At 39.0% G+C, this 25,404-nt stretch overlaps 4 protein-coding genes across 9 annotated transcripts; 1 reads left to right on the top strand and 3 right to left on the bottom strand.

Annotated features, from left to right (window-relative positions):
- Nucleotides 1-908: 908 nt before the first annotated feature.
- On the bottom strand, nt 909-7,963 carry cant1b (calcium activated nucleotidase 1b). 3 transcript variants are annotated; one of them, XM_077523882.1, is made up of 5 exons: nt 7,829-7,963; nt 3,338-3,910; nt 2,076-2,216; nt 1,797-2,000; nt 909-1,720 (listed from the first exon to the last, which is right to left on the bottom strand). In XM_077523882.1, the coding sequence occupies exons 1-5, from the start codon at nt 7,833-7,835 to the stop codon at nt 1,350-1,352; spliced, it is 1,296 nt and encodes a 431-aa protein (XP_077380008.1). In that variant the 5' UTR covers nt 7,836-7,963; the 3' UTR covers nt 909-1,349. The 3 variants fall into 3 exon arrangements, with proteins under 3 accessions (XP_077380008.1, XP_077380009.1, XP_077380010.1); XM_077523883.1 differs by lacking the exon at nt 7,829-7,963 and adding an exon at nt 7,356-7,565; XM_077523884.1 differs by lacking the exon at nt 7,829-7,963 and adding an exon at nt 7,365-7,565.
- A 143-nt stretch (nt 7,964-8,106) lies between these two features.
- afmid (arylformamidase) lies at nt 8,107-12,392 on the bottom strand. The gene is made up of 11 exons (XM_077523885.1): nt 12,267-12,392; nt 11,921-12,011; nt 11,253-11,357; nt 11,136-11,184; nt 10,745-10,830; nt 10,378-10,450; nt 10,205-10,302; nt 10,042-10,120; nt 9,468-9,603; nt 8,997-9,101; nt 8,107-8,848 (listed from the first exon to the last, which is right to left on the bottom strand). The coding sequence occupies exons 1-11, from the start codon at nt 12,294-12,296 to the stop codon at nt 8,819-8,821; spliced, it is 882 nt and encodes a 293-aa protein (XP_077380011.1). The 5' UTR covers nt 12,297-12,392; the 3' UTR covers nt 8,107-8,818.
- On the top strand, nt 11,940-15,589 carry tk1 (thymidine kinase 1, soluble). 4 transcript variants are annotated; one of them, XM_077523889.1, is made up of 8 exons: nt 11,940-12,127; nt 12,284-12,360; nt 13,643-13,674; nt 13,976-14,089; nt 14,274-14,367; nt 14,473-14,562; nt 14,701-14,820; nt 14,892-15,589. In XM_077523889.1, the coding sequence occupies exons 3-8, from the start codon at nt 13,658-13,660 to the stop codon at nt 15,069-15,071; spliced, it is 615 nt and encodes a 204-aa protein (XP_077380015.1). In that variant the 5' UTR covers nt 11,940-12,127; nt 12,284-12,360; nt 13,643-13,657; the 3' UTR covers nt 15,072-15,589. The 4 variants fall into 4 exon arrangements, with proteins under 4 accessions (XP_077380015.1, XP_077380014.1, XP_077380017.1 ...); XM_077523888.1 differs by having other exon boundaries at nt 12,281-12,360; XM_077523891.1 differs by lacking the exon at nt 12,284-12,360.
- Nucleotides 15,309-24,613, bottom strand: syngr2b (synaptogyrin 2b). The gene is made up of 4 exons (XM_077523886.1): nt 24,370-24,613; nt 19,703-19,940; nt 17,985-18,121; nt 15,309-17,911 (listed from the first exon to the last, which is right to left on the bottom strand). The coding sequence occupies exons 1-4, from the start codon at nt 24,478-24,480 to the stop codon at nt 17,660-17,662; spliced, it is 738 nt and encodes a 245-aa protein (XP_077380012.1). The 5' UTR covers nt 24,481-24,613; the 3' UTR covers nt 15,309-17,659.
- Nucleotides 24,614-25,404: the final 791 nt, after the last annotated feature.

Here is a 25,404-nt window from a genome sequence, read left to right as displayed (position 1 = left end):
TTTACTGCCCTTTCAGCTTGTTTGTAGCCCCTTTTGGCCACTGGTTTGTCATTTGTAAGATTTTGTTTGTGTCTGTTTACCATTAGTACAAAATATTATTTTTAAAGCCTTCAGATTTTTGTCTTACAGTGCTAAATAAATCGTCACCAAAAAGTTTCTACTTCTTAAATACAAATTTTGTTCTTATCCATGCTAAGCAAAGGGTGACGATCTCCAACTTCTTAAAATCAAGTCAGTGGGGTCGACACATGCCACGGACTTCCGGGTTTTCACATAGCAGCGCCGTTTGAGGCCGCTGCTGGGCTGGCCGCGTTCCAACACTCGCGCCCCCAAACCGAGCGTTCCGGCCGATGAGCGGGAGAGTGCAGGGCGCCTCAGCCCTCTAAAAATGCTTCGGACAACTGAGACAGACACACAACACACTCGCACCCTGTCGACGGGAACGCGGGCACAAAGTCGCAAGCGCAAGAAGTGGGACGCGGCCCACACGTCGCGAACCGGAACCGGAACCAAAGCTGGTGTGAAAACCCGGAAGTCCCGCAACCTCCGTGGCATATACCCCATTTATTTATTCCATTGGAGTGCAGATATATTAAATGCCTATTTCACAAAATATTGCATGAAATTTACGTCCAAATTTTGATTTCGGGTAGAAAACACATTTTCAATTGTAACGTCAAGAATGACACCCAATTTTACCCAAATTGTTATCAAGTGTGGCCACTATAAATACAAAAGGTACAATTTGACAGAAATAGTATTATTTAGAAAGCTGAAGATGGAACCGTGAAAATCTGTTCTCTCATATTTATAAATTCTGATGTGTATAAAGGTTTACAAAAAAAAAAAAAAGTACACTAGGCACAAATCCAGTCGACAGGCGTTCAAAGGAAGCCAAAACACATCACTAATAGGGGATACATTTATTCAGTTGTGTGGCTTAGATACAAAAGAAATATATTAATGGTTTATTAAAAAAAAAAAAATCTGCTTATTTGCTTTACGGATGAATTCCTTTAAAATAAAAATTTCAAATCTGCTCAGTTATAAATATGAAAATAGCCTCTGAAGACAAAGCTACAAGTAAGACCATTCATTTCAAGTAGTTGATCAACATTCAATAGTGTGCATATGTTATACAGGTTTTGACTATCAATATGTTCCCCTGAGAGTCTGACCAGCAGAGTTCACACACAGGAGACAAATTGCATCTTTTTTCTGATTAAATAATGATAACATTGATCAAACATACCAGTGTGCCTATATTAGTGAAGTCAGTCTTTTCATTCCTCATTATGACAATACCAGGGGTCATGTTTTAAAAAATCTAATAAGCAGCCTTGTCAGCTTCAAATAAACTCCAGGCCTTCATACTTCTCATCTCCGATCTTTGTCTCGGGCATCAGCACCCGGCCGTCGAGCGTAAACGCGATGATGTAGGAGGCGATCCGGCCTGCGTCCTCCTCGGATTTCAGGGCCAGAACAATCTGATCGTCTGTGTCGGGGACAAATTTAAACGAGGAGAAGCCGTGCGTGGGGTTCAGAGGTCCGACGCGACGCCTCCTTATGTCGCTGAAATCAGCCCGGCAGGACAGCAGCAAGTTGGTAGCGCGCCGCTCGTCTGCACTCTCTTCGTAGCGCTCGTGGCTGGCGCGGCGAGGGAGGAAGAACCAACGCTGAAGCCGTTCGCTCCATGCTGCGGATTCGTGGATAAGGTAGCCTGCAGTAGACCAACAATTCACACCTTGCATGAATGAATCAATAACGAGATTGATGGAACTGGGAACTATCAGGACCTGGTGGTTTGATCCCCACGGCGCTCCGCAGGGCGTTGTAGTAGGGCACCCAGTTTTTATGCTCGACGTCGCCATAGTAACCGACGACTTTCACCCATTCTGGGTGGTGGTTGACTACCTCTCCAGTTGTGGTGGTCCACTCCTTGCCAAGACCGCCAACATATAGTTGCTCATCTTTAACTGCAAGCCACTCTGCTTTGAAACCTACAAATGAACACTTAAGTTAGAATATTGAACTGGATCAAGAATGGGCGTCGCCCACCCAAGAATGTAGCTGACCTTTGGAAACAGAGCCGTCGCCGTCAGGGAGTATAACCCAGGGGACTGCCCGCCTGCCCTCAATCCTGTACACCACACCTGTGCGGTCGTCCACGCTGTACAGATGCCCGTTAAACGCCGCCAGGTCAGACAACTCCATACCTAAAGGACGAGACTTTATCATTCACCGCTCGATTGTGGAAAAATAATCACGATTATTTTGGCAATCATGGAAATCACGATTATTCAAACAATTATTTATTTTTTGGTACAAAACAAAAAAATTCGTAAGCATTTAAAAATATTAAGACCAATTAAAAAACAGAAGCACTATAATGAGTTTTGGACCAAACAAAATTTATAATAATATTTATAATAATATATATTTATTTTTGTTGGTAAGAACTTGAAGTCGGAGTGCAGCTTGTGTGCAGTAGGACGAGCATTTATTTTTTGGTATAACACAAGAAAATGTTTATTCATTTAAAAATATTAAGACCAATTAAAAAAATAAAAACACTTTAATTGTGTAAGTTTTGGACCAAACAGAATTTACAATAATAATATATATCTATAATAATATATAGATTTGTTTTTGTTGGCAAAAATTTGAAGTTGAAGTGCAGCTTGTGCACTGTGCAGGAGGATGATCATTTATTTTTTTGGTATAAAACAAGAAAATGTTTATACATTTAAAAATATTAAGACCAATTTAAAAAAAAAATAGAAACACTATAATTATGTTAGTTTCGGACCAAACATAATTCATAATTATATATATATTTATAATAATAATAATGACAATATATATTTTTTTAAGATCATCCTACTGTGCAGTAGGATGATCATTTATTTTTTGGTATAAAACAAGAAAATGTTTACAAACTTAAGAATATTAAGAACTATTGTCCTAAAAAAAAAAGAAACACTATAGTAAGTTCCTTTTAGACAAAACAGAATTTATAATAATAAATATTTACATATATTTATCTATGTTGACAAAAACGATTTTTTTTTTTGGTACAAAACAAAAAAAATGCTGAAACATAAAAATATCAAAACAAAAATCTTTGAAACACTATAATTATGCAAGTTCGTTTTGGATGAAATAAAATGTATTAAATTAGTTGTTTCAACATTTAAAAAAAAGTGCAAATATATAAATTTAAACAACTAAAACAATTAGTATTAAGAAGCTTTTTTTTATGATTATGCTGATTTTGTAATTGTGGAGTGTAATAATTGAAATTGTAATTGAATTTTGCCATAAAGTGATGTTCAACCTCGTCCTTTCTCTGCCAGGTGACTCTCCAGCGTGATCGTCTCCTCGTCCCATTCCACATGCAGTGCGTCGGCGCTTTCCGAAACGGTCACGTGACCCTTTTTCATGTAGCTGAACCACGTCTGGTCCTTGGGGCTATGTGACGCCGTGTCCAGATCCGCAATGACTCCGATGCGGTACCTGACGCCATCGTTGGTCTTCACGGGCGGACTTAGAGGGTACGTGTCATTGTAAGGTTTTCCCCTTCTCTGCAGCCTATTTTGTCTGGGAGTGTTCCGGAACATGTGGCCATCGCCCCGATGATACATTTGCAGACTGTTGCGGTGGGAAGGGCTGGCTGGAGCGTCTGCGTCCCCTCCCAGGTGGTGCAAGTACAACATGAGCACGAAAGCCAGCAGGGTGACCACGGCGATCGCCCGCCATTTGGGCTTGATGCGAGAGTCCGACGTCGCAGCTTGCGTCATGGATGACAAGGCCAAGGGGAGGCCTCGGACGGCGATGCCCAATGTGCTCATGGAAGGGTTGGCTTCATCCTCGTCGGGCAGTTCGGACCGGGGAGGATGCGAGGGCGGTTCTAGGATCACAAGTTTAGGGGTGATGAGCTCCCAGCAAGGCAAGATTTGTTGTCAACTGAAAATGACATCACAGTTGCTCAGAACTCAGGTAACGACCAATCACGGCTCAGCTTTTGAAAACAGCTGAGCTGTGATTGGTTGTTACCTGAGACCTGAACCACTGTGATGTCATTGTCAGTCTACAGCAAGTGGCAAAATGGCCGCCCCGAGATGGATAAAAACGAGTAGAGTTTGCTGTTTAACTCATACTCCACAATTGCAGTATTAACTCATTTAAACTTAAAAACATATAAATAAGTTTTTTAATACTTTGACATTCACTCCCAAAAACGTATTTATACGTTGTTGTTGTTGTTGTTGTTTTTTTTTTTTGCATGTTTTTTTCATATTAGAGCATACAGAAGGCTTTGATGCAGCTGACCTGAAGAGGTCGCTTTAAGCAATGGTAGTTATTACAAAAAAATAGCCAGCAGATGGCAGCAGAGTATAAAAGATCAGCCAGGGCCATGTTGCAACAAGCTCTTTTCCCCAATGCTTTCAACAGGTTTGTACAAGTAAATAATGATGAAACTTAGCTATATTCTAATGCTAATTGCTGCAAAACAGAAACAAATACAAATATACTTTTTTTTCCCGATGAAAGAAGCGACTCTAGTTTTTCTTTTGGTGGGTTTCATGTGTTTATAGTAATAGAACCGAATATTCTGTAGACCTTGCAAAATCAGTCAAAATCCAGTAAAACAGCTGGGAGCTTCAGTGAGAATGGCTGGGAGTGAATGAGTTAATAAGAATACTGTACTGTGTTTTGATTAGGGGGCAGTGTGTTATTGTAAAAACATTTCTGGGTTGATTTCCCCTTTAAAAAAATATAACTAAAGATATTTAAAACAGTACAGAAATAAAAGCTAGCTTACCAAAATTTCTAGAAAGTACAGTGAAACAAAAAGATTTAATGCCACTCTTAACTCTTACTCTAAGCTGCTATATTAATATTAAATATGTTTGATATATATATATATACATACACACACACACACACACACACACACACACACACACACACACACATATACACACACATATATATATATACACATATATATATATATATATATATATATATGCACACACACGCACACACAACACTAAGAGGGTGACTTTGATTTTTTTTAAAGTTTTCTTTCTTTTTTAAAGTTTAATTTACCTTTTTTTTAACCTTTAAGTTTGGAGTTGTAAAATGATAAGAGCCTTAAAATTATGAGGTATTGTTTAATTAGCCGAAGGTTTGTTAGCCTGTCTTCCAACAAGAGGTTTCAAACTAAAATATTTTGAGTGCTGGTTGTTTCTTTCCATTTGCAAGCACACCTCAAAATTTGGAACGACCCAAAACATTTACGATAAATGTTCGATACATCTACAATGGTGGCAAGTTTTGAATACAAAACTTGAAAACAAAGAGCTGTATTGGCCATTTTAGCAAATGGCTTGCTGTTCTCATTGTTCATTGTTCATCACAAGGCTTTGTTGTGCTTCTCAGCAAGCAACACTGACACGCATACAGTGTAGATGCTTTACACGTCCCACGAGACTCTTCAGCATCACTTCGTTATTCTCTTTTAATGACAATTACTTAATTTTGCACTTGCATCTTTCAGAGCCAAGAGTAGCATTTTTTTTTTTTTTAAACATCAAAAACATTTTTTGAAAGAAAAAAAAAATCAGCAAATATGAAAATCTGCAGATGCCGAACCAGCAATTATGGCGGTTGAATACAAAAAATACATTAAATACAACTAAATACAATTGTTCTGAATGGGAAGATTTGTTACTTTGTTATGAAGTCCAAATCAGAATTTAAGGTACCGTTGTAGTGTACCACTTATTTTAATGCAACTTTGTATTACAGTAGTTAACTTTTTCAATTTGTCCGTGTAGCTACTGAAGTTAAAATGTTACTTTTATACAGTTAACATTTTTCACCATTATATGGACAGTTTGAATCTAATTTCAATTTGATACTATAGGATTTTTTATTTTTTTTTTCGAAATGAAAACGGCCTCTAGGACAAACTGATCTTCTGTATTTCTGTCCTGCCCTTCACGCTTCCTTGTGTGCACATACACGCCCCCCTACACAAGTCGACCAACAAAGAATGCTCTTGTCACTAGTGTAAGCACGACCCATATTCGCTATGATTGCACCCCTCCTATGGCCTCTTCTTGGCCGAACAGATTAGATATCATGTTGTTGCGTGCATCCCTCCAGATCTCGGTCCCATCTAGAACTGAATTTCACCCTGTGATTGACCAATCCAGGGCATCTTCTGCCTTTTGCCCAAAGCTGGGATATACAGTACCCACCTCCCCGTCAACTTGAACAGGACAAGTGGATATAGAAAATGAATGTATGATTCTATTCTAACCACACAAGTGGACATAATACCAAGATTAAACTGGAAAAACCAGTTGGGCATGGATACTTTGCTAAGCCGTGTGTAGTTTGTGATTCTTGGATAAGACATTATAAGGAATGAAAAGGATACACGGACAGTGTTTTCTAGAAGTGCCCTCACACTTTCTTTAGCCTGACAAGGTTAGTGACGCCAAACCATCCATTTTGCATAACACTTGTCCTCATAAGGTCGCAGGTGAGTTGAAGTCAATCCCACAAAAGGCGAGATACGCCGTGGACTTGTCACCAACCAATAACGGGGAAGAAACAACTATTCAATCGCACTTCCAGAGTGTGACACCTATATGGAAAATTTAGATATAGAGATTTGAACTATGCTTAGAAGAGCGAGAAAAGTTAGCTTGACGTTGTATGTTTGATATTCACTCCTATAGTCTATGTTAGGAACTGTCTGAAAAGCTGTCATAGTTAGTTCCAATCAGAATGACAAAATGTGTTTTTGTTGATTTTTGGTGAATATTTTTGTCCATTTAATGTTCCCAACTTGTCCATAATGAGAGGTATGATAAATATTTGAGCTGTAGTAGTTGCATACCATTGCAAGCTACTACAGCAATCAGAATGAGAAAATGTGTTTTTGTTGATTTTTTATGAATATTTGTGAACATTTATGGTTATTTTTGTCCCCACAAATTGTCCAAAATGAGAGATATGATAAATATTTTAGCTGTAATAGGTAGCTGCTTATCATTGGCACCTACTACAGAAATCAGAATTTAAAAAAAAAAAAAAAAAAAAAAAAAAGCTTTATGGTGATTTGATGATACCTACGTCACCCTAGTGAATCTAATTTAAAGACGGTCCCTAACATAGAGGGCAGGAGTGAATATCAAACATTGTACATCAAGCCAACTTTTTCTCGATCCCGAGAACTGTCAGACGTGCGAACCAAAGTAATTCTAATGTTATATTCGGGTCATTTTAGTTTTGCACTTATAAGTATTTATATGAAATTACTGCACAGTAGTTACCATGGATACCTGAAAGCTCGGGGCGGGGGGTCAACAAAACCGATTTACAGATACAGATTTAAACGTGCAACAACACGACTGTCCTCTAGCATACGTATTCACATCCGTCACGCAACGGTGGTGGTTCACTGAAAACGAAACCTGGAAAGCCCTAACATGAAAGTCGCCCGAACAAATAATCAAGTTACGACGTGGCACATTTTCATAAAGTGTCTTCTTGGTCCCAGCAGTCAGTTACGTTTGTTATGCTAGCATGATGCGTCCACGTTATCATCTAGTCACGACTGCAGTGATTGAATTAAGCACTGTCGACACATGACAGAAAAAGACAAGTTTGAAGGTGTTTTCAGCCCACTTGACGTCGCCATAGCGCTAACGTGAGAGGCTTCAGCTAGCGTTTATAATTTTACCGTCAACTTTAGCACTATTAAAAAAGCAACGATGTTTGCGATGTTTAAAATATGTTTACTTACCTGGCATAGATGTTCGTCTCCATGTCGGTCGGTGTTAATTAGTAGTTACTGTATTTCTTTTGGAAAGACTTAGCGGTTTCTCCTGCTGCCCCAAGGCGACTTAACGCCCTTCTGGCTTCTGCTTGACAGACAAAAAAAAAAAAAAAAAAAAAAAAAGGGGGTGGGTTATGATTTAAAAAAAAAAAAAACGTTAGGCTACGTTATCAAGTACTACAGACTTAATTTTGTAAGTATCCTGCAGCTTGAATAGAAGCAAACACAAAAACACATCAATTTTGTAATATTTGTTTATTTCGACATCAAGTTACTGAGGCAATGTGTAAACATGCAAATGTCATTAGTTAAGGTGCAATAAAAGCAGTGTGAGATTTTGTGCATCTATTCTTGATTTTATTTGGGTCTTACTTCCATTAAAATTTAGACATTTTATACTGACCCATAAAGATAGTCTATGATGATCATTACATGTAACAATCCCTGAATATGTTAACAGCTCCACAGAGGTGACTAATAAATGCTATATTCCCATTGTGTTGTGTTGTCTTCTCAGACAAACCAGCAATGGCAGAGTATAAAGGCAACAAACTGCTACACTGAAATTATAAACCTGAAGCGTCTCAGTCTGTGTTCTTGATAACAAAACATAGTCACAGAGGAACAATGTCAAAACTCCAGCCATGTTGAGCTTTTCAACCCTGTTACAAACAAAATATGAATGTAAACCAACTAAAACTATCAACTGTTCTGCGCATACAAGAAAAAGAAATATGCCAGCGCATACAGACAACCATGAATCCAATGTATTTGTCCAGGTTCCCCCAAGGAATACAATATTGTTACACAATTTCAACACGCAAACAACAGTAACTACAGTGAATATTTGTCAACTTCAACATGATGCTGGGATTCTTTTATCACCACAGAGTATATTTCCAAATAGGTGCATAATTAAGTCTCCTCAGAGGTTTGTCGGTTGATGACACGTCCACCTCAGCACTTCCCCATCATCTTCAACAGGAGCTGCAAGAGTAACAGTGATGCCTTCAAAGAAGTCATTGGACTGAATTTCAAGCTTTGTTTTCTTTGTGTATGCATTTGTCGACTAAACATAGATATTTGGTAGTTGTTCTAGAAATTGGGAACAACTTGTAATGGATTAATGAACTACCTTTGTCAGGTGATAATCTCCATCAACCAGCTGCTCTATGATACTGAAGTGGTCCGTGTTCGACACATCCTCCAAGGTCACACTCAGCCCAGTTGCCTTCAAAGTCTGGGACAAAAATTAAGCAGTGCTTGTCACAGGAAAGTAAAGAAATGTGTGAAATTCTCAACTTATGATAGTAATTACAGTAGGCTATCCTTGAATACAATACTGATAACCTTGCTTTCTTCTTATAAATTGCATATTTTATTCTCACACTGTTTTCTTTGAACAAGGTCAAAATTGTACATAAGAACAGCAGTTTATGAAAAGAAATCACCTGGGAAGAGACAACTGATGGTAATTGTGTAAAATTATTTATCAGAGCCAGATTGTCATTACAGCTTCAAAAATAGAAAAAGATATTTCTCTCTCTGTTTGGCATCTTCATAAATTGCAAAACCAGTCATGAACAATTAATTAAAGAATACAGACATTGTAGTAATCCTCTGACTGCTTGCGAAACTCCGGCGAGTCGTTCTCAGCGACAGCCACAACAATTTGGCAGCTAGAGGAGGAGCGCTTGACCTGAGGGATCAACTTGCTGGGGCTGTTTTTTATGGCCACCTCCCTGCCATCAGTAAAAAAAAAAAAAAAAAAGACAAGATCTCTCATTAGAATGGCGGTCGGGATGATTCTAAACTAACTAGGCAAACATCAATGTTATCGTTTACTTTTGAAGACTGCAAGAAGTGGATTAAGAAATCTGCTACATAAAAATACATTGATTATATTAAATTTCTTTCAATAAGAAGAACAAAAAAGTACAGGAATTATTCACCAATTTTGTCTTCTAAAGGGTTGCAAAAGTCAGACTACTGTACAGTCTAGATTGTTTACTCTTCAATCACAATGTACATAGAGAGACCGACACCCATTCAATACACTGTCAGTAACCCCTGTATAGTAGTATCCATCCATTTTCTTGTCCTCCCTAAGGTTACGAGTGAGCTGGCGGTTTTCCCAGCTGACTTTGAGCTGAGTGACAGGCGGCCATCTCTATACTTACTCGGTCATCTTCAAAGGCTCGTTGACGTATGTAGACAGGATGGGCAAGAGATCATAGATCCCACTGACAAGAAAAGCACCTAAAGAAAAGTAAACAAGTTGTGAAAGTTTTTCTCATTCTTCTTCATGACAAGGACAATAAGTCCTCACAATAAGTTGCTCACCTTTGATTTGAGGTACGATGCTATACTGCGACCAGTCTGTGGAAAGGACCATTGCAGCCAGGTGAGCACCGGCAGAGTGGCCACACAGGTACAGACCACTATAACAAGGCATATCATGTGACTGAGAAATGTATTGTTGAGGATGACAGAAAGAGAGTGAGTGTGAGGGATACCTGATATGAGAATACTGCTGGACAACAGACACAACACTCTTGCGTACTTGAGAAACCATCAGGTCCATATTGCCTAAGAGAGTAGGCTTCTTCACACACAATCCTGTTTCTCTCGCTGGCTGAGTTTACACTGCACATCTAAGTGGTCATCTCTGATTTAATGACTATAGCTAATTTATTTGAATGTTTTACAATTTCTGATTTGTGTAATTGCAATACACGTGTATAGGACACATCGGATATTTATCTACATTTGGAAGAATATCTGATATATGAATATCTGTGCCACTTGAGAGCAGAAATTGTGTCACTTGAACCATGCAGTGTAAATCCAGACATGGACAAACATCGGGAATTGACTACCTACCTCTAGGGGCGATGTCATAGCCAACTGCCACCACTACTACACCTTTATCAATCAGCGGGACTGCCATGAATCCTGACTCCTCCTTACTGTTTGAGCACAAAGCATCAGCATGAAAAAAACTGAACAAAACAACAACAACAACAACAACAACAAAAGATCCATCTATTTTTATATAGTACAATCTCACAAATACTCCATATACAGTGTTAATAAAAAAGTTAAACTAATACTAAAACCAATAAGCCTACTACAAAAACTAACAAAAACACACCTATTAAAAAAAATGAAACAAAATAAAAATAAGCTATAGTACAATAAAAAATGCAAAAAAAAAATTACACTACAGTGTTATAATCCTGACCCCGTGATTTTGATGCGCAAAACATCATACCTGAGGAACTGCCAGTATCCTCCATGAAGGTAAATAACAAGAGGTACATCTGAAAAACAGGTAAGCATCATCAACACTAACTGGACACTACGTTGGAGAGTCGGGACAGCTGCATACCAAGAGAGTTGGTGGTGGGGATGTAGGCATCCAGTTTTTCACCTTCACCTTCTCCATAGGGCACATTGAGTAGAGTTTGAGCCAGAGTGCGTGCCCGGTCTGTACCTGCAGGTAAAAAACAAAATAAAAACAAAGTCAAGATCCCCCTATGCATTTCAATTATGTTGAGCATTTCATCAATAGTATTATCATACGTATTAAAAACAGTGAACCCCAAACACTGTGCTATTGAAAATTGTCCCATTTTACCTACCCGTAATTGGTCTGAAAATTATATATTGGAAAATTCGCCTATCTATTCCAGGAACCTATAGTGACAGGCAGAATAATTAAACTCATCCACTGTATGTGAAAGTCCAAAATTATAAATCTACTGCGAGTACTATAAGTGTACTATATTAAATGAATATTTTTGTGTTCCTCGTATCAGATTACAAACACCTGTCGATACATAATTCAAACATCTTCCACTCGTGAATCTTGTGTCTTTTATGACTATGATTAATGGGCGAAAATACTCAAGACAAGCACAATAGTTGCCACGGTTTTTATAATGAATTACATTTCCTGTTTCTTCAATGGCTCGATCGTGTCACAATGAACCGGGTTTCTGTGTACGTTTAACTACAACCTATGTTCGAGGTTAAGTTGAACTTTTAGCGACCAACCTTCCTTTAAAGTCTTGACGTGGGCCTTGATCACGTCGTCCGCCGCCATCCTGTGCGACCACCGGCTGGGTGAATACTGCCTCTCGAGCTCCTGGTAGTTACACAGGCAGTGGTTCAGCATGCTGGTGACTGAGGCAAATCCAGCCGGGACGCCATGAAACAGCACACGGCGTCCGCCATCATTTCGCGGAGTTGCGGTAAAATAGGGTAAACAGCGCCCTCCTCTGCTATGCCGTGGTCAGGTTATCATTATGCTATTTTAACACAATCTCACGCTCGCCAATCTCGGTCTCTCTCACAAGGCAAGTACAATACAAATAACACATGATCTACATTACAGTCTTACATCTTTCTTCATAGTAGTCCAGGACTTCATTTTCTATCTCTTGAAGCAGCCTTGTTGAAGCTCTCTTGATCGATGACCAAGCCAACCATTGAAGGTGAACTCACTGAACGGTTTTGGACTTTAGACCCATAGAGTAAAACATTGCTTTCCATTCACTGGAGAAATATGTGTTGAGAGACTGAAAATAGAATCTATATCCCGTGGTCAAGCAGAAGCTTCTCTTATTATTTTTGTGGGGACAAGTTAGAATTAAATTACATTAGAAATTAAATACTAAAGATGAGTTAAAATAATTACGTAAACTAAACAAAAAAGACATCAAAATTTAGCTAACCCGTGACCTTAAATTTGACGTCCTGAGAGTCTTGACTATATTTGTCAATGAACATAATCCTCTTTCATCAGAACCCTTCATAGTTTATTTTATATTTTGGAACTCGGTTCATAACATAGCCTACAAGCAAGTAAATTATTTTCATACTATTTTAGTGTTGATCGTATCGTAACGAGATCAAACAATGCTCTAAATTAATAAATACACAAACAAACAAACAAACAAACAAACAAACAAACAAACAAATAAATAAATAAATAAATAAATAAATAAATAAATAAATAAATAAATAAATAAATAAATTTAGTACGACTGTGGGTGCATTCGTTAATTTACCTTATGTTCAGGGAAACAAAGCGCGCTCCCTTCTCATTCATTTCCGAACGCAGTGTGTTACAATTTGTAACAGCTTGAACTGTTTCCATTTGACACTCTGGGATTAGTTGCTCCCTTTTTTGGGACACTGAATAACCGTATGATTGTTGGCACATTTAAACAACGCTCCGAGTTTCCGAACGGCCTGAGTGTAGCAATGCGCGTTGGCCTTCCAGCACTATTTTTGAACATACCTCGTGAATGTTTTTGTACAAGGTTTTAAAGGGGCGCACAGTCGGTGGCACCGTTTCAGTCCTCATTGGCTAGAAAATCATGTGGCCATTCAGAAACCCAGCCAATTGGTCAAATTCATTTCCGTTTGAGAACTGGCCGGGCGGATGTACTCAAAGGAGCGCGCTTGTTTAATGTATTGTTTGAGAGCAGTCGCTACTTGTGTCTTTTAAGTTTGTCTATTTTTGTTTTGCTCCTCAAACAAATGGACTGTATGGATTTTCCTAAAGTTTTCCCCAATTCTCCGAGGAAAGTCCAGGGGCAAATACAGGTTAGACATAGCTGCAATTTGTTTTCATCAAAACGAGCCGAAATTGTTAATGTTAATCTTCACATTTCTTTTGTGGCTGCAGTGTATTTGCACGTAGTGACGTTATATTCCATAAATTCCGTAAATGTGTTCCTCTAACTGTCTCCCGGCCATTGTTTTTCACAGGTCATATTTGGTCCGATGTTTTCAGGCAAAAGGTAATCTTATACGTGGTTCGTTTAAAATCCTCTGTGTTGCACCCTCGTTTCATGTGTGTTGTTTCAAATGTGGAAACAACAGTATTTTTTTCACTTTTTCAATCTGTCCCGCCATTTCAGGCATCGACATGTCACTCCTGCCCTCAAATGTGCAATGGCAATTTTTACCACCTCAAAAAAATACCATCATTTTAATGGACAACGTTAAAATACAGTGTTATATTGAAAATGTTCCTTATATGTATTTATTTCTGCAAAACTTGCATTAATGACATGTCTGATTTTTTCTTCTTCTTTGCAGCACTGAATTGATGCGAAGGGTGCGGCGTTTCCAAATAGCGCAGTACAGCTGCTTGGTGATCAAATACGCCAAAGATACACGTTATTTGGACCTCGGCATGGCCACACATGATAAGTAATGGATCCGCTATTTTTTTTTTAATATGTTTTATGCTGCAAAACAATTTTCTTGTGGAAGTCACTATGTTGTGTTTAGATTTTCAGCATCAGCTTAGTGGCATTTTATTGCTTAAAAAAAAAATGCATTTGGCATGTTTAGGACATGCGAAGAATTAACTTGACCTTGTACGCCCCTTTAGAAACACAATGGAGGCAGTAGTTGCAAACTGTTTGAAAGATGTGAAGTCATTGGCTCTGCAAAGCTGCGTCATTGGAATTGATGAAGGGCAGTTTGTAAGTGTACTTTTTTTTTTTTTTCAACTTGACACCATTTGTGCATGGACTGGTGTGGCAGTGGAGTCCTACTTTACCATTCAACTGTTTTTCGCATCACTGCAGTTCCCAGACACAGTGGAGTTTTGTGAGGAGATGGCCAATTTGGGCAAAACGGTTATTGTTGCTGCCTTGGATGGGACCTTCCAGAGAATGGTGACTTTTCTTTCTTTTCTGACAAATGTACTTCATTGTCTAATGATGGAGCAGTAATGTGTTTTGACGCATTGCGCTTATTGTTCCTCATAAAGATGTTTATTCAGGGGTCAGCTAACCTCTTGTGCATTTTTGTAGCCATTTGGAAACATCTTGAACCTTGTCCCTCTGGCGGAAAGCGTGGTGAAGCTTCACGCCGTCTGCATGCAATGTTACAAAGAAGCGGCCTACACAAAGAGGATCGGAGCGGAGACAGAGGTGAGCGTACAACTAAGGAGATACGTTAGGTTTATTTTTGCATTACCCATCACGTTTCCTGCCGTCCACAGGTGGAAGTGATAGGCGGAGCTGACAAATACCAGGCAGTCTGTCGAAAGTGTTACGGAAATCTGAGGGCGACCAAAGAAAATCGGCCTTCCTTCAGGGATGAAACTCCTCAACATGCACTTAATGGAAAACTTGCGGACTCGGGAATTCCCAAGAAGCTTTTCTCTTCCCTCCACCTCTGAACACATACAGTTGCTGAAATATGTATGTTTTGAAATTTAGCTGCTGTGTGTTTTGAAGCAAAGTCTCATTGCTTTCAATTCCAATTGAATCAATTATATTTGTGGTGAAATCCCATTCTCATAAATGCTGACATGGGTACATTATTTAGGTTCCGTTAAGATATAGTAATAGTGTTTTTTCAGTACATGCACTAAGATATTTGTTATAAGTTATTGTGTAACTGTATTGTTTGTTTGTTTTCTACAATTTGTCTACTTTTATCTTTTTTATGTAAAGCTTAGGTTGCATGTTAGTTTTGGGTACATTTCTGTTGAGTTTAATCTTCTGTTTTTTCTAAACAACTCAGCTTTTTTAGTGGCCAATGGACAGTATTAACTTTTATAGAAACACCGGTACACAATGTGATGCACATGAGCATAAAATGCATTTTAACAACAGACTGGGCATTGGTTTAAAATTAATTTGGAGTATTGATTTGTTGTTCATTTATGAGCTGCATAAAATGTGTCGGTACATATCATGTGTGTTGATGTATTTATATGCAGGTTTCACACCTTAAACAGTTCCTGTGAGGTTTTTAGAATTGCAATTTGGCCAAAGCCAAAGGGTTTTAATTTCTTGACCTGGATTTGCCAACCCTGCTTATGGCCTCTGCTAAACTTTGGTGCCTTTCTTGTACCCAAATTAATGTGCTTTAAAGGAATGCACAATACACATTTTATTGGCTCAACAAAGGGTAAATAACGTGTGATTGTGAGTCACTGATACCAATAGTTGTACAGTTAAATGTATTTCTACCTTGGCCAAATTTTTAGTCGAAGGGACTTGTTAGGGGTGTGTGGATATCTGTCTATTAGCTGGAAAAGACAAATGAACTTTTTTCATTCATTCCACTATCCCAAAACATTTTGACAATAACTTCCTTATCTAAATTGATTTTTATATTTTTTTCTTAATACAAGGTTATCCATATGATTTTTGTCTTTACATGAATCATTTAAGACAGAAAACAATATGTATACATCTGTATTCATTCTAACAACCTCTTACAGTCATGTTATTTCCAGCTTTCAGGTACTCCTTTCAAAATAAAATTCACACCAACTCAAAACTTGGCGAGGTTACAATTAATTACATACTGTAGGCTACACACAAGCCAGTTGATTTGTTACATGGCTGCACAGGCTTAAAGAACTGAACTAATACACTGAAACTTCAGTTTGTCTTTATATAAGCTTAGATTATTTGTTTTTACTCTTTCTGGGACCCAGAGGGCAAATGAGTATTTTCATGATCGTTATTGAGGAAACTCCCAACACAATGAGATTGAACTCTGGGTTAATCATTCAAGCTCAACATAGATCCAAATAGGTATATTGCCATAATAATAGTATATATAACCAAAAGGCACAAGCTGAAGTGTACACACGTATTGTAACTTGACACTTGTATTATGACCTTGTCAAGTGTACAGTAGTGTGACTTAATGTCAAAGTGAGTTTGCATGAAGAGTACTTTTGTTAGTTGCTCCAAAAGAAACACTTCTCTTGTTAATTAGTTACTGTTAAATGGGTGCAACATTATCTGCACTCCCACCCACCGTTACTATCTCAATTCCAGCCACAAGTTTAAAGGGGAAATTTCATACAAGCAGGTGTCTTTGGATAGTTATTTTGTGGCCAAGGCTAAAATATAAGAAAGGCTATGAAAAAGGACCTTAAAAGTGTCTATATGTTTTAAAATATGTCTTAACTTAATCTCAATATTAAACAATAAACAGAAGAATCATTCCCACCGATATTGCCATAACTACTTTTACTATCTACTTTAATATCTTGCGAGTTGTTCACGGTTAATAAAGACTTTTCAATTATTGGGACATGAAAATAAGTTCTATTACATAGCAATTAAAATGGCAACTTTCACGCAGAAATCTGTACAAATATAAGACAAACACGTGGTGTTGATCTCATCAATTGTAATTGGCACAGAGGTGGCAAATCCAGGTCCAGAAAGTAAAAAACCTACCAGAGTTTGATTTTAGCCAATGACGCTAACTAGCTAGCTAGCGAGCTAGCTCCATAGCAGGTAAACGAGCACCATAGGAGCTAGTAGCTAGGGAGCTCTATAGCTAGCTAGCAGGTAAACAAGCACCATAGGAGCTAGTAGCTAAGGAGCTAGCTAGCTAGCTAGCTAGCTAGCTAGCGAGCACCTGTGGCTAAAGCCAAAGAGTGGCAGGGTTTTTAATTTCTGGACCTGGATTTACCAACTCTGAATTGGCAGTGTCCTAACAGTACTCTAAAATCCTGGGTACATTCTGCAGCCAATCAGCCTGCTTGAGGTAAGAATTGTGTCGTAGCACAGAGGTCAGCTGATCCAAAGATTACATCTAATGTCAGCGTGCAGTCCGATGTGAAGATCTGATCACAGACCAGAGAGCCTCCAGCACTGTCCCTCTTCTATTAACTTGCATGCAGTTCTTGAACAATTACAGAAGTGTGAAATCCCATGAGAAGCCATTTCATCAATGGAGACGCGTCTCCGACACGTTGGAGCTCTGATGCGGTCATACAGGTTGCCCTTCGCATCAGTAATTGGGCGGCTGGTAGTCGGGCGTCGGCTGCAGGTTTGGGGTGAAGGCAGGCTGCTGACTCAAGTCGGGTATGGTGGGATAGGCGCTGTAGGTGGTGGGGGTGTATGGCGTGGGGTTATAGGAGGTGGGGGCGTAGGTCGGTGGGTACGGGGTGCGTTCGTCCGTAGGTTGCTCAGTATAGGTCGGGATGGTGATGTCGTCTGCGCCTCGGCGGAAGCGAGCCAAGGCGAAGTAGGTTAGGATTCCCTGGACAATAAAATCAGAGCTCGTGGGTCACTACGAGTCAGGGGGGACAAAAATAAACAGTTGCCTTGCTCACCCAGGTAGCGATGGAGAAAAACGAAAAGGCCACTGTTGCACGTCCAGCATCTTGCGGGATTCCACTGACATCGTGTGTGCGACTCCATTGACTGGCCAGCAAGCAGAAGCACACAAACCACAGAAAAGTCCAGACACCTGATAAGAGTACACATACAGCATGGGAAATTCAAACCTGCCAAGTTGAAATCACTGGAAAAAGAGAAATGAAATTCATTTCAAAAGGATCCTCAACTGCCGTCCATCTATTTTCTGTCCAGCACTTATCAGGGTCACTCACAAGTTTTAAACAAATTTAAGTTCATGCCATAAGTAGTGTTTGATATTTTTCTGTTTTCATTTGGTTAGTTTGATCGTTCAGGTCATGTCGGTTTGCAAATTAAAAGAATTTACGAGCTATGCAAATGCATATGTAATATTTGTACTTTGAATACGCGATATACACAAATAAAAGCTTAAAGTGATGGTTCACTTATTTAGCAAATTATAGCAATAAAAAGTTAATATTTTGTCTATAATTAATTTGATACTTTCATTATTTTTCACGTACAAATAGTACCTTTAAAAACCCATTTTGCAACTTGGTGCCGACTGAAAATGACATCACAAGGGCTCAGGTAACCAATCACAGCTCACCTGTTTTCAAGGTTCGGTCATATGACATTCACAAGCTAGGCTGTGATGGGTTACCTGAGCTCTTGTGATGTCATTTTCAGTCGACAGCAAGTTGCAAAATGTGTTTTTAAAGTACTAAATGTACCTAAAAAAAATAATGAAAATATAAAATTTATTTTAGGCAAAATATTAATGTTTGACTGCCAAAAATGGCTAAATAAGTAAAGTATCACTTTAATTTAACATAAAGGAGATGTTACATTTATTTGACATTATATTCGGTTACATTTCTACTGTGAGAGTTGCACGTGGCCATTTAAGGTCAACAATTATGTTGATGTGGCCCTCGATGAAAATGAGTTTGACACCCATGTCACAGTGTAAGCAGTGAAGCCAAGAGAAATTGCTGTGAAAGGAAGGTAATAAACTTAGGGAAAACGTATACAAATTTTAAAGTCCTATTTTTCGCTAAAAGCATATTGATCCTATTTGAACGCATGTTGAACTCACCAATGGAACCCATTGTACTTAATATAATCATCATCCTGTTAGTGTTTAATGGCAAATACAATCTACAAAGCAGCCTACTTTTGTTTCGGATGGTCACCTACAGTTGTGTTTCGGCAAGCAGAGAAGCCATTCTTGGCTGACCTCCAACCAGTGGAAAAAAAAAAAACAGTGGAGGATGTCTTCCGTGATGCAATTATCTCAAATGACCACAAGGTTCACAGTTGCACTTGTTTGCTCCCATAAAGAATGTCGAGCAAGCACCGTCATGTCCAGCGGATGCATTTATAGAGAATCTGTGAGGTCATCCTCAATCTCCGCCATGCTCACTCAGCATCATCTGATGCTGATTGAAACAATGAATAATACGTTTTGTGATACCAGGGTAACAGTGAGTGGTTTGTCTCACATTATGGGACACTGACACTCTCTGTCAAGGGAGTAGTGAGCTAGCGGTAAATCGGCAAAAAAAAAAGTGATCACTATTGGTTTCTAGCATCTCAAAACTACTGTATGAAGGAATAAAAACCCAGGTGATCTTGCTTATACATTATAGTTTGTAGTTGTGACACATAATAGTTGATGTGATGTTCTCACCGGAAAATCCCAGGTCTGCCATCACTACATATTTTCTTTGCTGTGCATTGCCCATAAAAGGCATGTAAACATCCAGAAGCAGGAAGCCAACACAGGCGAGGAACGCGATCACACCGATGCCGACGGCGTAGTGACATGCCGAGTCATTTTGGTTGAAGATGCACTTTGGCTCAGCACTGTACACAGGGTTGATGTAGCCCTCGGTGGTGATGCAGGCGAAAACCACAATGGCAAATAGCTGCAGTGAGACAAGGAAACGGGACAAGTTAGGAAACGCATAACGAGACAAACCTTGTCCACTTCTTACTGGAATAAAACACAACATTGCACCTAAAAATATGGCATTTAAGATGGTTAACTCAGGTTCCTGGGGCCATCCCGTGGTTGGTTGCCGTCCACATCAGCCAACCAACCACCTCATCATGTGACCTAGTTCTGAGTGCTGCTGCAAGCCTTGTGACTGCAGAGAAACCATGCAGCAGTTCCCTAATAACAGCTCATAATGAGGTCTGGGAGGAGGACAGAGAGGGGCTTTTGGCCTCGTGGGTAGGAGGAGACAAAAGATACAAACAATGGGAATATGTGGAATGTTAAAAAGGGGAAGACTATTCCATGTTATTGATGGAAAATGAAACTAATTCTATTTTGAATGATAACCTTTTCAACATCGCAATCAACTATAAAAGAAGAATCTGACATTCCATATCTCTAGAGCCAGGCTCTGTAGCCGGGTATCGGACTGCCAAACGTTCACACTGACTCGGCTTACATGCAGTCAATAACCCTTTCAAAACTCAAATATTGGTAGTATTCGTGTTTTGAAAGTCCATGTACACACCAAAGGTAGATACTTCAGTCTCTCGTCTGCTTTATGACAGGAAGCCTTGGAGAAAAAAAAAAAAAATACACGACCTGAGAAGGATGTAAACCTACTTCCGTTTGTGCTCAGTATTTATTCTAGAGATAGACCGATATGCCCTCCCCCCAGGGCCAATGCCAATAACCGATATTTGAAGCTGATAGTAATTTTCACTAAAATGGAAAATACTGCATCAAAATTTGAAAAAAAAAACAAAAAAAAAACAAAAAACTGGATTTGCCAGTTTTATCCGGCTTTCGCTTGGAAACAAATCTTTGGCGTGTCCTCTGTGGCTGTACCACTTTTGAAGAAGTGCTTCTTTTGTTGGAAGGCACAATTCCACCTTTGACATGGATGCATCCATGGGATCCATGAGATGCCTGGGATGCAATAATTCCTCGTGAGTTCTTTGTTGTCACTGGCAGACATGTCATTCAATGTGTATTTTACGCATGCGATATGTCACGATGATAACGTGACTGTCCAAAATGCCCAATACAGTACTTAACAAAATAATATTTATTCAGAGTGCTATGAAATCATAATCGCTCAACATAAATTGACAATTTTTTTCAGGCAAGACTTGAAATGAACCATTTCACAGAATAGCTGGTTAGTTTTTCATAAATCTTGTGTTTCTTTAAGTATTAAATTCTTATCTTAGTTTAAATTTTAAACAAAAACAGAAGGTGCAGATACAGTTCACAGGGTCAGCACCAATTAAATAATTAGTTCCCTGAAGTTACCACTTCTTTAAATTGAGCTATTAACGGCCGCATGATTCGTTAAAATGGCAGATTCCGATAATGTCACAATGCTGGACATCGTTAATCAGCCATGCCGATGGTCAATCCCTAATTTATTTGAGGCTGTGCGTCATAAAGCACTCTCGTAAAGGTGGGCATCCATCAACAACGAGAGAAGAGACCGAAGCCTGAGTATGCTCTTATTCGGGTTTTCAAAAACTTCAATAAAACCTCTGGGTTACCCTGTTTGTAAAGTAAATACTTGTTCATAGAAACGTGTATTGGAGTGCCTCGATTGAACCAGGGAATGGCTTGTTTTCTGCGGATACTTTATTCGCAAGGAATCTTCGTCTTTTGAGTTCATAAAATACTTATATGCGTGGCAGCTTCGCGTGTACATGCGCTACCCACCGGAAACACACAAGCAGAGTATAAACAAAAATGGCGAAAGCTTGATGAAGTGTAATAATAGAGCTTTGGAGCGAGGAGGAAACAGACCTCCTTCATTAGATAGTGTTTTTTATTTTTTTATTTTTATTTTTTTATCAATGGTAGAAGATAAGAAGTGGAAATGACATTGCGCTGTCCATATGTCGCGGTTTTGACAGGGGTCGATCACATTACCATCTATAGGGAGTTACTTTCTATTCATACATGTAAACTGGTGATTCTGAATTTTGCAGGACCCTCGTTATCTCTTTGAGGTGAGGTGTGTACGGTCGGGTCGCGTGTGCTGGAGTGCTGGGGGAACCTGGCCACCAGGTTCACACTTTCAAGTCCCACAACCAAGGCCTGGCTCCGGTGGGTTTTATTTCAAAGTTTTGTGGATTTTTTCTCAAATAATTTTGATCAAATTCAGGGTGTTGGGCAGCTTTGTGGTGCTTTTCAATCATGACCATTTTAGGCTAAATGGAACTTCTATTTGAAAACTAACATAAGTTAATGACTCACCGATATTAAAACGAAAATGACCACTAATAATGTTATCTAGCCTCGGTAGATTTAGTGAAAAGTCACAGTTGAAAGGTCCTGTGTGCATGTGTGTTGGTGAAAGAGATGAGACATAAACTGAAAAGGAGGTTCAGCCAGGCAGAGATATCACCTTACCTGCACACAAAAAAAAAAAAAAAAAAAAGCCCCTGTTTACAACATGCGCACACTCACACTCACCATTGACTGTATCCCCATGCACACAAACATATACACTCACAGCTCCGAGCACATTCTGTCCTCACCCACCACGGGTAACATTTTAAACTTGGTGACATAAGTCTGTGAAATTCACTACAGAGAGCAAGCCGAGGATAGTCGGCGTCGGAATGAAAGTGCTCTGAATAGTTCAAACGTTAATCCTACAACCTGCTTCCTCACATCAGTCAGGGGGTAAAGACAGCGTGCATTATTGAGCTTGCCAGGTTGGGGTTCATTTTGGCCGTTCTATAATGGGACCCAGACCATAGACCAAAAAAAAAAAAGAAAGAAAAAAAAAAGTAACAGGTGATGATGATGATCAACAGTGTGATGCTTCCAGGTGCACAATCATTTACTATGCTGTGAGAGCTCATCTATTGTGCTGGAAGAAATTACCTAATTTCGCTAAATTAATACCCAAATGATTATTGATTTACTGAAGTTACATCCGTGTCAATCAATCTAAGATAGCAACAGGCAGAATAATGAAATTTTCTTCTGCCAAATGGCAGAAGGTACAATTAACCTGTTTATCCACCTGTTGCTATTCATACAACAGAGTAAGTCTTGACCATTCGATTTGGGTTCAACTAAACACGACTAGATTTCATACTGAGATAGAATTGTTTTTTTGTTTTTTTTAAGAGAACTTTATTGATCCTGATGCGGACAATTTGTTTGCAGCTTCCAGGTCCTGCTGCAGATAACGATAATCATGAAGAATTACGACAACTGTAACAGAATCAGAGAAGCAACATATTCCCCATTCCCAGACACATTTAAGAGAATTGTTTGATATTGTTGGCGACAAGAATGACTTGTGGCAAATGAGTTGTCTTATAAAAATCACAAGCTTTTGAAGCTCAAAAATCCACCTGTCAAGTAAATTAAGTAAGTTTTCATTTCCAAATGTATCATTTTTCATTATGCAATTCACAGCGTGAGCAAAGCAATGGAAACATGTTTATTTGGGGTGTGCATTTCTCCACAAAAGACGGTATGGTAGCGTTTTTGATATGTGGGGCGGGAAATGATTCAAGGCTGATTCGATATGAAAGTGGAGCGATTCAATTCGGTTTGCCTCAGTGGGATTACGATTCGATTCAATATGGTAACACTCAGTTCAAGAGATGATCAATGACTTTTTGCTGTTGTCAATTTACATACATTTGAATGAACTTGCCAGTAGTGTAAATGCACAATTCCCTTCTAGGATAGGCTATACCTCTCCAACAAGAGGCGATTAGATACATTATCTGGAATTATTTTCAAAGTGGAACGATTCAATTCGCTGCACGCGCATCTTTTAAACAATTTTTTTGATTCAAAGCGATTTTTTTGCACCCTTAATGTCTATGTTTTATTAATACCATAAATGTTGAGCCAATGCTAGCTGGCTTTGTACATTTATACATTTCAGAGCAGCAGTTGAATCAGTATTTGTCTTTTTTATTATTATTATTATTATTATTATTATTTTAAAAGCAATTATCACTTCTACTTAGAATGAGAACTTGATTGTATCACGTCTTATCCAACACTTCAGCCTAACAGAATTTAAAACTACAGAATGATCCATTTGAAACAGTTTAGAGTAGCAGAATTATTGAATTGCGTTTGATTTAAGAGCTTAGGTTTTAGGGTGCTACTGCTGTCATCTGACAGCTGCATGCATGCAACATGACGCCAGGCAGCTCTTAAGTTAAGAAGCTGCTTTGCGCTTGTGTCGAGCTAAGCTAAACTCATAAAAAAACACACCCTGGCGGGTGGGCGGCTGCACCTGTTCGCACACCGCGCCGACTACTATTTTTTTGTGTGTGTCAAACTCAGGACCTCTCATACCACTTCCCACATCCAAATACAGCACTTACCCAACTCAGTAGCCGCACAATGGTTTGCGGTTGTCGGAGAAACTTTACAATGTCCAAGCCTCCTCCAGCGAGCGAAACCCCGTACGGACTCCTAGCTCCAGTCTCCTCCATGTCTGCCCCCTTTGACAAACAAATCCCTCTTCCTGCCGCTAGGCAAGTCGGTTGGAGACTCGGGAGTCTTGAGTGTGACAAGCAAATACCGCCTCCTCATTCCGCCGAGCTGCCTGATTTGACGCCGTGAAAGAGGAGTTGAGCTGTGGAGTCACAAGGGGTGGAGATTTGTCCACAGCGGTGCCCGAGGGAGGGAGCGCGTGACGTCTTCATTCATTCAGCTACATGGGAAATTATGAACAACTTGGAGTAAAAGCTCATTTCAAGAGAAATTAAAAAAAAAAAAAAAAGTGGTAAAGTAGAAGGTATAGTAGATTCAACTGCTGCTGCACTGAAGTACAAATAAAACAACTATGAAATGTACTTAGCCTATAAGAAAAAAGTAAAATTTAATTGTTCTGATAACCCGGAACATCAAAAATTTCTGCACGGAAAGAAAAAAATATCACGTTCCATGTCACTTTTGTTTTGAGAGAAGCTGGCTCAGGCTTTTATATACTGTATGTCAGGGGTGTCAAACTCATATTAGCTCAGGGGCCACATGGAGAAAAATATATTCGCAAGTGGGCCGGATCGGTAAAATTGTACATAATTTTTAAAACATTGCCGTCAATTACATGCAGAGTTTTGCTATTTGTGGGCCAGCCCTAAATTGTGGGGCGCATCTGTACAAATATTGTCCCAATTTTTTTTTTGCATAAACCTGTATATTGTTCACTGATTGTGTGCCGGGTGCCGTTAATGAAGTTATAAGGACGTTTATCCTTATCTAATGTGTAGTTGAATGTGTGTCTTATTCAGCATGTTAGTGTTTGATTCATGTTTTTATTTTTTAAACAAATTAACTTTAAATTGTGCTTAAAATAACGACATTCAGAGCAATTCCATGTTTAAGTTGCATTGCTCAACTGAGACTTACTTGTG

Source organism: Festucalex cinctus, chromosome 6 (genome assembly GCF_051991245.1).
Source record: "Festucalex cinctus isolate MCC-2025b chromosome 6, RoL_Fcin_1.0, whole genome shotgun sequence".
NCBI classification, from domain to species: Eukaryota; Metazoa; Chordata; class Actinopteri; order Syngnathiformes; family Syngnathidae; genus Festucalex; species Festucalex cinctus.
The sequence above is the reverse complement of the archived record's forward strand: the minus strand, read 5'-3'. Positions and strand labels throughout refer to the sequence as shown.